The 12,893-nt window shown below is 43.4% G+C and overlaps 1 protein-coding gene across 5 annotated transcripts in view; it reads right to left on the minus strand.

The window, feature by feature from the left end:
• shf (Src homology 2 domain containing F) overlaps window positions 1-12,893 on the minus strand; it is a 101,408-nt gene that overhangs the window by 4,506 nt on the left and 84,009 nt on the right. For all 5 annotated transcript variants that reach the window (XM_084361337.1, XM_084361339.1, XM_084361338.1 and 2 more), the window contains 2 exons: window positions 7,261-7,435; window positions 6,966-7,085 (listed from right to left, as the gene is read on the minus strand). In XM_084361337.1, coding sequence (XP_084217463.1) covers window positions 6,966-7,085; window positions 7,261-7,435 — 295 coding nt within the window. The remainder of the gene's footprint in view (window positions 1-6,965; window positions 7,086-7,260; window positions 7,436-12,893) is intronic.

Genomic DNA, 12,893 nt, shown 5'->3' on the forward strand with positions numbered 1-12,893 from the left:
ACCCTCCTCGACAGCCCCTTTCTCATTTACTCCTGCTGTAGTTGCTCCCTACAGTGCGTGACAGCGCTCTGAAAGCTGGATTACCTCTGATAACTTTGGAGCTGTCTGGGGAGGAGACTAAAAGGCAGGTTGCTTAAGGTGCCGAGTTTCACACGCGGAGCATGAGGATGAGGCTAATGAACCCCCAGGATAAATCACTTAAGCTACAGCAATAAATGCGCAGCAAATTAAAAGCTCCCTGTGTGTTCCAAGGAGCCTCCGATCGATACATTTTACAGCTTGCCAGTAATCTTCTGCTTTAAAATAGAAAATGACTTTTTTTTTTTGGAGTTAAGTGATGCCACAGTAAGCTTTGGCAAGGAACTGATAAAAAACTAATGGTGCCTATATTCTGCTGTAAATATACTGTTTTGATAATCCGTCTTTATGAAAATACATTAGCATAATAGCTTTTTCAATCAGCAGCTAATGCTTGTTCTAAGTCATGATTGCTGTAGGCTCAAATAGTATCCGCTCGCTTGCTGCAAGTGGGCATTACGGCCTGTCATCAACATAATGTGCATCACTTCTTTCTGGCTCACTAGACTCCCACCTATTCTATTCTGTATCATATGTTATTATACGTCCCTGATATAAAATGTGACCCCTGTTGCTGAAATGAAAAAGAAATGGCGAGAAGGATAATAGTGCATGTTCCATTACACTTGGAGAAAAGAAGAAACCCTTCGAGGATTACCATTTCTCTACAACGCTTTCTGCGACATCAGGTAAGTATAAGAGCTGCGGCCCCATTGACTCATGGGGCCAGTTAATGTTATCTGCACTATGCATTCTGTTTGTGTCAAAGATGGTGTGGAAAATAGGATTCTCGTGAGGACGATGCACATGGAGGGTAAGTGTGTACGAGATGTTAAGTAGAAGAGATATAACAGGCTCCCCGCGGCTTCAATAAAAGCCTTAAAAGCCTTAAAATAAAATCAAGGGGTGTAATAGTCTTTAATTTACCACAAGTTTGCTGTAGGTATTAGATTAGCAGATGGTACATTTTGAGGCTGATGAGAAATGTGTCACACACGGTAACTCACCGTATAACGTCCAGTAGCGCTTATTTGTTTGATATATATAAGTATTAGACAACTAATGGCTCAACCATTAAAGGAAGTTTTATTTTCAACGTTTTTGTTACATTAACTAGCTACAGACGTTGGCATCTGGCTGCGTGTCACTTTTTTCATTATTGTGATTCATTCATGTTTGTTTGCTGGCTAAAGCAAGGCATGAGCCAAGATGGAGAGATGCAAGTTTAATGACAAATGGTTAGAGGAAGAAGAGTTTCAGAGAATATTTGCGACGGCAGGAAATTAAGTGTAATTTATGCCGAAAGTCATTAAATCCCACATGAAATCTGAAAAATGACTGTTGATTTTATGGGTTTGTGACAGTCAGGCAGACCAGCGAAGCAACTACCATGAACAAAATGTATATTCTTGGGGTCGATGGATATATCCCCACTGTAAATATATGCACATATTTGTGGATGTGCCCATTATCTGTGACCAACAGGAGCAAGAACTGGGCTTTAGGCACCTTAAATGTAAGGCCATTCTTTAGTTATCTGGTAATTGCATGTGCAAACCCTGCGGATGTGTTCTCTCCATGATGCACAGAGTTCCCCTCGGCGCAGAGATAACGCTGAAGTGGGGGTAAAAAAAAAGCGAAGAAGGCACAGGGTTCAACTGAGGGACATCCGCCAAGAATAAGAATAGATTTAAACCGATAAATGGTGATTCCTTCCTGTGTGATTACGCTTCCATCATCCACCGGTACCTATTGTTATTTTAAATATTAGACTGATGATTATTATTATCTCGAGCTATTAGAGAAAATCACACAAGTCAATCTATAAGATTCTGGAGTCTTACACACCGTGTATTGCAGGTGACAGATAATATTTCAATCCCAAATGCAAACATAATCTTTTACAGACGAGAGGAGGTGAAGAGCTGCCAGCTTGCCGAGCTATAAAACCGAAGTAAACACAACTATCAGACTTCTCCATTACCCCGCCTGTGGCCTCGATATTTGAGCATGTCATTAACAGGTTCATCGTGATTTGAGGAGAGCGGGACAAATTTCCCTTGCCACAGGTCTCTACCATTCTGCAAGTGGTGCCAAGAGAGCTCATTTAAAAAAAACCCAAAAAAAACAAGAAATCCTCCCTGCAAAGTGCATTTGATGAATCTTCACACGGGGCGCTGGGAGACAGGCGTTGGGTTACACAGAGCCACACTTAAAAAGGCAAACACATCAATAGCGTCATTTATAGATTCCCAGCTGATTTTCCAGTCGGTGTTCAGGGCTGCTTATCACGTTACAGTCCTGCAGAGACCGAAACCAGGACAACAGAGCAATACGGCTGGGCTGATGATAAAAATGAAAATGGAGGATTTTTTTTTTTTTTTTTTTTTTGAGGAGACAGGCCTTTGTGGTGTTATCATATCCCTGTGTTTGTGGGCTTCTGTAGTCTAATCAGGATTAATCTCACATGGGGAGGTCTCCTGTCCTGTTTATTGAGGTTTGTGACTTTGATTTGAACCCTGTAGTCCTCAGAGCAGGAACAGCCTTGACAGCAATCGCAGCTTATCTCCACCTTCAACATATTGGATTGCTCCATGAATGATGCTCTCTCAGCGTTATGAATCTATGGCACCAGAAAAGGCAAAGTCATCCGCCAAAAGATAATGATCCTTGGCAGAAGTGATGACCTTTTTCAGCATTAGTGGGCATCAGATATCCTGATCGTGCCCATTATTTCGTATGAGTGCTAACTGAATGGGTCCATCTGGGATGAGCCGTACCGTTCTGTGAGGAGCAACTGATGAAAAAAAAGGAAAGTTTAGCTTCAATTTGGCTAAATACGCTGCAAAAAGACGGTCGCGTGTCTCGCCTGAGTCACTTAAAGAAAATCTGATCTTTTCTGTCTAAATATAATCAAAGACACCATCAAAAATGGGACGCGTCTTTCGTGTGAATAAAAAAGACTTCTTGGTTATTCTATCAAGTGGCCATTTATTTTTTAGTACTTTGTGTTCCGACTTCAAACAGATTCTGGTTGGAGAGATTTTCTTCTTTCACCAACAGTTTCTCTGCTCAGCCAGAGGAAACACGCTGTGCAGGGCTCTCTCGTGAGGTGAGAAACAGGATGACACAGTGTTCTGAGAGACTTGTGAAGGGTTTAATATGTTTCAAATACCTCTCCACAGAGAGAGAGGAAAGAAACGGTAGGGAGTGAGGGGGAGGTGAACAGAAAAAAAGGGGTTAGGAGGGCAAAACTGACTGAAAATGCTTTTCCGTCAGGCCACAGGACTCCTGAGACTGGAGGTCTCGACGATGGCTGTCTTTATCAATAATGCAATACACATACGTGCCACCTCATGGCCTTATACATTTTTCAGCAACCTCAGACATGGAGGATCTTCACCTCGGGTTTCCACTCATTTCCAGTGGCAGCAGGGGGGACAGCCTCATGTGAGCAGGCTGAACTCACGAGTTAACCCCGCCTGCAGTGCTGCGGCACCTGTCATTCCAGTGAATTGGCCGGCTGACTGTTTTTGTGGGCTTGATGTGATCGACGCCAAAGGCACCGGATTCGACGCTCTGTGACAGGACTCACACAAATACACATGTGGCTGTCTGCGCGAACAGAAACACAAAGCTTCCAGGAACGAGCTCCATGTTGATGTTTTTGCTCGCTCTTTCTTCCTGCAGGTGCTTTCACTGGCAGCTACTCAGAGAGAATACGATGAACAGTCTGATGTTTTATTACAACATCGTACAATTTACCACTCCAAGAAGAGAAAGGAAGAAAATCTAACCAGCTTAAATCAGAGTGCAGGAATTAAGTCCATTAGCCTTGATGCCAACATTTATCTCTGATACTGACACAGTTTTCTATAGCGTGTGAGTTGTTTTAATGAAAATGATATCTGGCCCAATGACTGTACAGAAATGTAGTTCCTACTGTGCCGCCCAGTTGGGTGATGAGTCCCATGGTTCAAGGTGCGATATGTAAGAATTCATACTCAAAACAAATAGGGGGGAACATATCACCAGAGTAACCGTTAACAGCTGCTAATGACCGGCTACAGTTTTGGGCTTTTGTTGTGAAGCTTCCACTTTTTGAGAGGCAAATCAGTGAACTTCAACTCTTATCTCCAACGCCTACATTTGTATGGAGTATGTGAAGCTGCTGTCTTATTGCTGAGCCCAGAGGTTAACCTGCACTTTCAAGATTTTGCTGCCATGGAGGAGGACATGATCCTGCTCTCAAACCCTTTCTCTCTTCATGTGGAAGGAGTGAGGGAGGGTTCGCGGTCGGAGCTTATTGAAATGCGATGCGATAATGCTCTCTGAAGTCTCCACCAGCAGCTCCCACTGTCAGCTGCTGTCTACAGGTGTTTGGGAAACATTTCCACAGGTGATGTGGCATGCCGAAAATGATCCTGGGTTTATCTCCGTGGATCACTGTGCCATGCACTTTTTGAAGTTGGTACATATTGCACTTTTAAGTCGGTCTCTTCGGATATACTTTTTTCTTTGTGTTGCCCCCAGCATAAAAAGCTTGGACACCCCTCCCTCAGTGGATCCTTTCTCTATAACTTTGAGCTTTGCTCTTGTCAAAGACAACCCTATCAACTGTGAGTTTTTCAAGGGCATCCCTGAATCTCACTCTGCTCAAGGCCCCAAAAAGCTTAAGGAGAGTAACCTCTGCTGGTCACGGCCACAATATGAGAGATTAAACAACCTTAAAGCTACATCGATCGTAACACAATCTTCTCAGCATTCTCTTTTCCTCCTCTCTCTGGACGCCATCCAGCGACTTGCTTTTCAGTTTTGTAAACAGCAGTCTTTAGGTCAGAGCAGCAGGTTTGTGGGAAGTGTGGTTTGAATTAATCAGCATAAATAATCATGTCAGCAAACTACCGTAAGTATAGCTTCCTTCTGCCTTACCAACCGAGCTGCCCATTAGTGAAACACTTTACCAACTGTACTCCTCTATCATCAGCTCTAATAGTGCAGCTTATTATTGAGGGTGGAGGGGTGGAGGGGTGGAGGGAGGGGTGGCTGGACAGCTGCAGGATGTGAATTAGTGTGAATACATGAATGAAGGTTAAAACCATCTTTTTCACCAGAGAAATCAAATAAAGCTGTTATTCAAGATGAAATGCCCTGCTCTTATTATTGCCTCATTGAGTTAAAAAAAAATCTTTTTTCTTTTTCCTTCTCCAAAAGTTTTTCATTCAATTGATCTAGCCATCAGTTATTTCATTTGGGGAGTAAAACCTCCAGCATTAGGCAATCTCCGTTTAGCTATTTAGAGAGATGGATGGATTAATTCTCTCAAGCTTCACTAAAAAATATCATTATAGGTTCTTGCTACAAATTTCGACTAGTGCTTATTAGAGGTGCATTCATCAACATCTCTCTCTCTGAATTATCACTCCCTCCCTATGGCTAAAACCCTTTTTCTTCTAAATACATTGGAGATGTGGGTCTATTCCACCCAGGTCTTACTTACTAAGCTCTTATAAATTTGCTAATATATTCTGCCACTTTACAGATATTGATCATGTATCCTCTTTTATGAGTACTAAATAATGTACTCCTACTCAATGCTATTTAAAGTGATATTACTGGACTGCATTTACATCCCTTTTAGCTCCAAGGAAAATGTATTTGGCTTTCTCAGCTACTTCACAATCCAAACAGTCTCTGAGACTACTTTAAAAACAGAATAAATATACAGTGTTTAGCACTCAACCAGTCATTCAGGCGGTTACACTCTTTGGTTTATAGTCACTCAGCATGCCAGTGCAGCAGGTTGGCAGTCCAACAGTTAGTAAAGTCAGGCTTTTTTGTCAACCGGTAGGGCAGAAAAAGAGGCAGTCGTACAAGCGTAAGCAGATGATCAGTCAGTGAGACGAGGAAGTTAGACTGGCAGTCAGCTACATTTGGCATGAGGAGAATTGGAGCAGTGGAAAGCATTAATGTTTCCCAGCCAAGATATATAAGCCTGCAGCAAGATGAGCTCTGCCATAATAACGCCGGGCTAATCAATGTCTCTTAGCATATTAGAGTTTCATCTCATGTGAAGGTTGTCATGGTTGAAGAGATTTCTGTAAATGTCACATGGTTGAGTCGGCAGTGAAATGTAAAATGGACTGTATACAAAGAGAAGATGAAGATATTAAACCCGATGGCTCGAGATAATTTGTTAATTTTTTTAGAGCGCTACACGTATCTGGTTACGATCGACACCGTTGCTATGACTCCTGGGAGTGAAAGTCCTTGATCCGAAACCCATCAAAGGCGCACGTTCCCGTCAAAAGAATGGGAAGTGACTGCACTGCGGGCCTTCAAGATAAAGTAACCTTCACCTCCACCTCCACCAAATGCCAGACTAGACTAAACCAATCAGAGTGGCTCCTTTGAACCCTCTGCTGGACACGACAGGGATCAGGGGTCGTTGATGAAGGGCACCATTAACTGAGTTGTGGGCACATCAGCGGATCAAGCGAGCCGACGGTGTCAGAGGGGTTACTGGGGAGGGTGGAGGACGGGGGGCGGGCAGGATGTAGGTGGGAGATAGAGGTCTGAAAGGTGAGAATTATTACCATATTGGGAAGGCAGAGTCAGCAGGCTAGTGGGGCGCAGGTAGACAGCGACCTTTGTAAGCAAGATGTTAGATTCTGCCACTCTGTGTACTTCACCAGTAAGCATGTGCAGCTGCTGCGGTTTGTCTTTGCATTTCTCACAGACACTCGTTTTTTGTTTTTTCCCTCTTTAAGAGGCTAAATCATACAGAGCATTTGCAATTACTCTTTCACCCAGCTGTCATGTGCACTTGCCTATGTGACAAGAGTGTTTGTGGCTTTTTATCTATGAAAGAAGAGAGTTGTCCTTACTTAAGGGAGAGGGAGTAGTCGTTCTTGCTGGTCTCGCTGTTTCTCACCAGGTAGCTCGCCTCCTTGCACAGCCTGAGCAGAGACTCTGCATCTGTCCGGCTGATCGCTCCGTGGTACCAGCTATGGAAAACAATAGGAAATAAAAAATGAGAAAGCAGAAGAACAAAGGAAAATAGAGCAGAGGAAATGAAAATCCAAGGGTCAAACTGGCTCATGAAAACAGCATGAACAAAAAGGCCAAAGTGGTGCATCTCAAATAACATGCAGTCATAATAAAGCAACAACTCCAACTCACAACTGGCTTTCTAGGGGCATGGTGGGGTCAATTCGCTCCCCGAGAGAGGAGCTGCAGTGGTCCAGTGAAGTCATTTTGGTGTTGACCAGACATCCACTGGAGTGCCGCTGAAGCGGGCGGGTTTTCCCCTCCTTGGTCGGGGACATCCGAGACTTCTCCACACCATCAAACTGGACTGTAATAAAGGAAAATGCAACAGCTGAAACAGCTTATCCTGGAGTATGACGGATATTTTAAAACAGTGAGACCATTCACAGCTCATAATAACACAACATAGTCCTGTATAGTATGTATACTTCAGCTAGACTTCAGGTTAAGGTCACTTGGGAAAGCTACTGTGCTTAACAGGAAGTAGAAATTTGAGTTAAAGTTAAATTGTGGTTAAACTAGAAAAGTGCAATGAGGTGTGTGAGAACATAAATCCACACACACACTCTGTGTCACTGTGTAACTCATTCAACTGAAGGACATGTACACACAGTTGAGGAGGCATAAATCAATCCTTCCCCACTGTGTACACATTCCAGTGAAAGAAAACACACACACACACACACACACACACACACAAACTTCCTCCAAACCGCTAAAAACAAGCACGCTTGTAAAATTCATTTGCACACAGTGCACACTCACGCTCACACACACATATACACGGACAATTCCCCCACACAAGCAACTCCGCGTTAAAAATTAAACTGGCTTTCCAAAACTCTCACGGTCGACTGTGGGCATGATAAGCTGTCTTGGCAGCCTCACAGGGAAGTGTTTGATGGTGTGCGGGGGGGAGCTGGAGGTGACCTGCACTCATGACATGACTGGCGGAGGTCACTGAGAGAATTCGCAGCCAATCGGCACACAGAAAAACATTTGCCGTCATTGACAAAAGCTAACAGGGGAAGAGAAGATAATGTCGGCGAGGACGAATGAAAGTGAATTCTCACTTCTGTCAGAGGGCTGCGGAGGGTAAAACAAAGAAACACTGGTTGCAGTAGTGGTGAGGTCATCTGTGTGTGTGTTTTAGCTGTTTTCGCTCCCTCATCCATCACTATAATGGATGTCACAGGCACTTGGCTTTGGAAAGACCTATTTAGAGCTACCGACAAGCTTCTCGAGTAATAACAGCAACACTATGCAACATATGACGAGCTTTAACTGGAGATCGCTGGCTGCTTAAAAGGTTTAAGATCAACACGTACGCTGAGCCTTTGATGGAAGGAGTTAATGTAGTATGAAGCCACTGGATTAACTGATGGCCTGCCTCGCATCTGGTGTTTAATTACCCCGGGTGAACATGGCAGGCAGTGCAGAGACAGACAGGCACTGTGATCTTCACAACATGTCAATGGAGACGCGTCTACAACTGTCTCGACTCAGCATTCCAGTCAGAGGGTCGCATTACGCTTTACAGTTTGTGAGCTCGCCGAGTGTTCCTGCGCCAGCCTGAGTGGAAGGGCTGACAGTATCAATCAATCAACACGAGACAACACCATGTCAACAAATTTCACTGAGCTTGTGGATGCCCGTAAGTGGGGCTAAATGGGGAAGATTTTCTGTAGATACAGTATGAGTGACAAAACAGAAAATGTTCAATGAACTCGATGACATGTCGTCTCCCTTACATGCATTTACAATGAATGTAGGAGAAGTGAGCAATGTGCTTTAACTGGACTGGTTATGTGACAAACTTCTACGAGACAGTAAACCAGTGCTGCATCCTGAGATCTTGTAATCAGTGATTGTACATTTACTCAAATCTTAAAGTACTTTACTGTGAGAAATATTGTACTTTTAGTTTCTAGAGAAGCTGACAGCTTTGGTTGGATGTTACTTTTCCGATTAAGATATAACAAAAAAATACATGCTCATCTTATAAAATGTGATACATTGTGATAGACCAAACCAGTGGTTCCCTACTTGTCAAAACAACTTGCATTGTCTGGTTGGGCGCCCTTGTCACATATAAAAAGTTATGCAATATACTGCAATATTTCACACAAACAGTCAAAAGAAATTAATGTTTGTGTGACAGAATGTTGTTTTCTTCTTATTTTGTGGTCCATGAATCATCTTACAACCCTGAACATTTATCTTGTGATAGGAACCCTCAGTAGTAATATCTTGCTCCATGTCTGCTTATAAATTGATGGATCAGTATTTGTAATGTCATATGTGACATTTATTTTGCAAATCATGATGCTTTAAGTACATTTAGCTTATGATACTTTTGTCAGTAAAATTTGGTTGCAAGAAAAATGCCTGTAATGGAGTACTTTGTAACTATTGCTGTTGTACTTTTACTAAACTAAAGGATTTGATGATTCTTCCACCTCTGCATGTGAAAGCATGGACCGTGGGCAGTGAGACGCTGTGCTGCTGTTTCCTCTCTGACCACTAGGGGCTCCCCTTCACCTCCACTCCAGGTCCAGGTTGAACTCGCTGGCCTTAAGCTCACTGATGCGTTTCCCTAAACATAAACTCATGGAAATGATTATTCCAAATGACAACTACGGTTGTTATCTTGGCCTGTGCACTTTTGTTCGTTATAGGGCTGCGGCTGAGTCTGAAAAAAACCGAAAGCCGAATTGTACCGCTGCATGAGGGCTGGGTAAATTGTGGCTCCAACCTCAGACCCGGGGAAGGCTATGAGCTGTAGCATCCCTTCTTCAGGGTCTGATGCTCATGCTCGACAATAGGGAGTCGAACAATCCCCCCTGTGTTGCATGTAAGTCCAAATGAAAGACATTATTAGTACTCTACTTTTTCATACAGTCCATTTGAACCACACGCTGACTGCTGGGAATACAGTGCAAGCGGGATGAACATACAGTATACAGTAAGTGTATGGGTGAGAAATAGCGTTTCCATGGAAACTGACCAAGGGGACAAGGGAGATGCATGTTTGCTCCGCTCATCCCTGTCAACGCTGACAGATCACAACATGAAGACGCAGCCAATTGCTCTCTCTCCCTCCTTCACTCTCAATTTCTCTCCTCCTCTTTGCATATGTCTGGCCCGTCTCTTTTTTCTCCAGCCTGACCTTTTCTTCTGATCTTTCCATCTCGCTCACTCCGGTCCTGTCCCTCTCAGTCTCTCTGTGTATTTGTTAGCCAAGGACAGAAAAAGATAGTGGGAAATGGACTGTGGAGGAATGTCTGCTCGTCGAGTGGTAGAAAAGAAAAGGAGAGACAGAGGAGTAGCAGTTATGATCTCTTATCTCCACTGTTTCTGATGGTCCTAATGTAACGTCTGCTCCTGCAGCAACCATTTACAATGTATGTCCATATACAAGTTGGATAAAAATGTACTTTCAAGATTATCTGAACGGTCCATCAGTGATCTGAGCATATGAGGCTGGAAAAAGGTGTCTGCTCATGTGGCATAAGGATGAATGTTGCTATCTTGGTTTTTCCACACAGTCCATCTCTCAGTGTATCTATAGCCCACTCAGCCATCCGCCTGACCTCAGCTCTTTGCAATTTCTCCATTCTCTCTACGCCCACACTAATTCCAACCCTTCCCCGGATTCAGCACAATCAGTGCTTTATTTGACCTTGATTAAACCCTTTTCTTTTTCTCCACCTCCTAGAAAGGCTTGAGTGGCTATTCTCAGTGGAGCTCACCCCATCAACCTTTCCTGTCAGAGCCGAGACTTTTCCACAGGCAGAGTGCATCGCTCTACAAGGAGCTGAAGAGAGAGCCTCCAAACTAGACAAAAGCTACCGTTTTATTTTCCCTGACAGTGAATGGACCCGTGTCTGCTTTGACTGACTGCCATTTCACACAACACCAGCTTCACAACTGTTGCAGAATTATGTTCTTAAGGGCTGAATATCAATGGGAAGGAGCCAAAACTCATTCCCCTTTAATTCTCTGGAGCAAACGGTCTGAGACATGGCCGACAGGAGATTGACGAGAAGATTGGACCGGAGGAGAACAAAAGCACTGAGAGCTGGCAGCTTGGGGTGAACACACATGCGCAAGTGCCTACACGCACACTCACAAAGACGCGTACGTAGATGTGCAGGGGGCATCCGTGTGTGTGTTATCAGTATTGTTGCTTGTAAAGCAGCGCAAATGGAATCTGTGTATCAGATTGAACTGTCAGTCAGATGGTGACTGATGGCTCGAAGACCTGCCCCCCTTCAGATGAATATAGCTTCCTTAATGGAGAGCATAGAGGAGGGGGAGAGTGTGAGAGAGGGAGCTGATTGGCTGGGACGCAGATAAACACAGATGTTAAGATGACATTTCCATGATTGTACTGCAACACAAGACAAAATAGCGCCATAGGAAGAGGGAGAGAGATATTTATAGTGGCCACAAACACATCTTAAATAAGGAAACACTATAAAATGAAATGGTAAACTTAATATATATGGTATACCTAATATTTAAAACATAAAGTAAGAGAGACATCAAGAATATAGCTGCAATAAAACGCATCACCAGGGCAACCTGCCCCTCTCCCCCCTCTCTGCACACACTCAAGATGAAATTTCTCTAATTAAGCTGGCTAATTAATTCTCATTTACTAATGGTGCTCCTATCGAAAAGGATGACTAGTCAGAGGGGCGAAGTGTTACACCGACCACAGTGCCACGTGGTGAAAATTAAGTTTTTCCAGCCAGGAAGTGTGAAATGATTAACAGGTCTGCATCTCATTAGCATGTGCTGCACACTGAAAATACAGCTCCGCGTGTTTTAATACCACGGGAGCTGGTTGCTTAAAAAAAAAAAAGAGTAAAAAAACCTCAATAATTTTTATGTCGATATTAATTATATGCAACTTGGAAGAAACTGATTTGTTGGATGGCTTTTCTTAATGTATTTTTTAGAGTTTCCACCATCTAGGATTAAGGCTTTCTTCTTTTATATAAATCCAAAAAAGAAACTAATTAGGTTTTTCCAAGACAAAGGAACGACCCTCCAAAGTGTCATCCAGTGAATCGATTTAAATTGAAATATTTTAATGATATCTTTTAATTACTCTGCTTTTTTTAAGTCTTCTTTGATTAAAGGGAACGAGAAGGTAAGAGAAATGCTTCAGAGTGAAGATAATTAATTTGTGTCAAAAAACAAAGGCGAAAAGCTCGTCATTATACTCGCACAAAAGTGCCCTCCATTTATATGTAGATGTAATATCTACCCTGTCAAGCCGCATTTACATTTTGATAATGAGGCTGGACGGATATGGCAGATTTCCCCGAGCTGTAATGGATCATGCAAACCACAAGAGCCTTCACAAACACATACAGAGACTTTAACTCTTCACCCTGACTGAGCCAATCTGGAGTATGGAAGCAATCCTGTGCGAGTGTAGATGACTAATGTCTCGGTGTGTGACTGAGGGTCTGCCTGAGCGCTGGGGTCAAGGGAGTGCATTGTAACTGTACTCACAGGGGTCGCAGAGGCCATCACCCCCCCCATGTCTGCCACAGTGACCTTTGACCCCCCCGAGATGTAGAGTGGCTCAGACAGAGAGAGGATCACTTTACAGCTGGACGCCAATCTTAAACCCGCTCACATCACAGAGGGGAACCAGAACCTTTCCCATGGATTTATGGGCATAAATCAACTCCTTGCCCTGTCCTCGCCTACAGCATGCAGCGGTGTCCTCTTACACGGCCTCACTC

This window comes from Pagrus pagrus, assembly GCF_965226575.1.
Source record: "Pagrus pagrus genome assembly, chromosome: 1".
NCBI lineage: Eukaryota > Metazoa > Chordata > Actinopteri > Spariformes > Sparidae > Pagrus > Pagrus pagrus.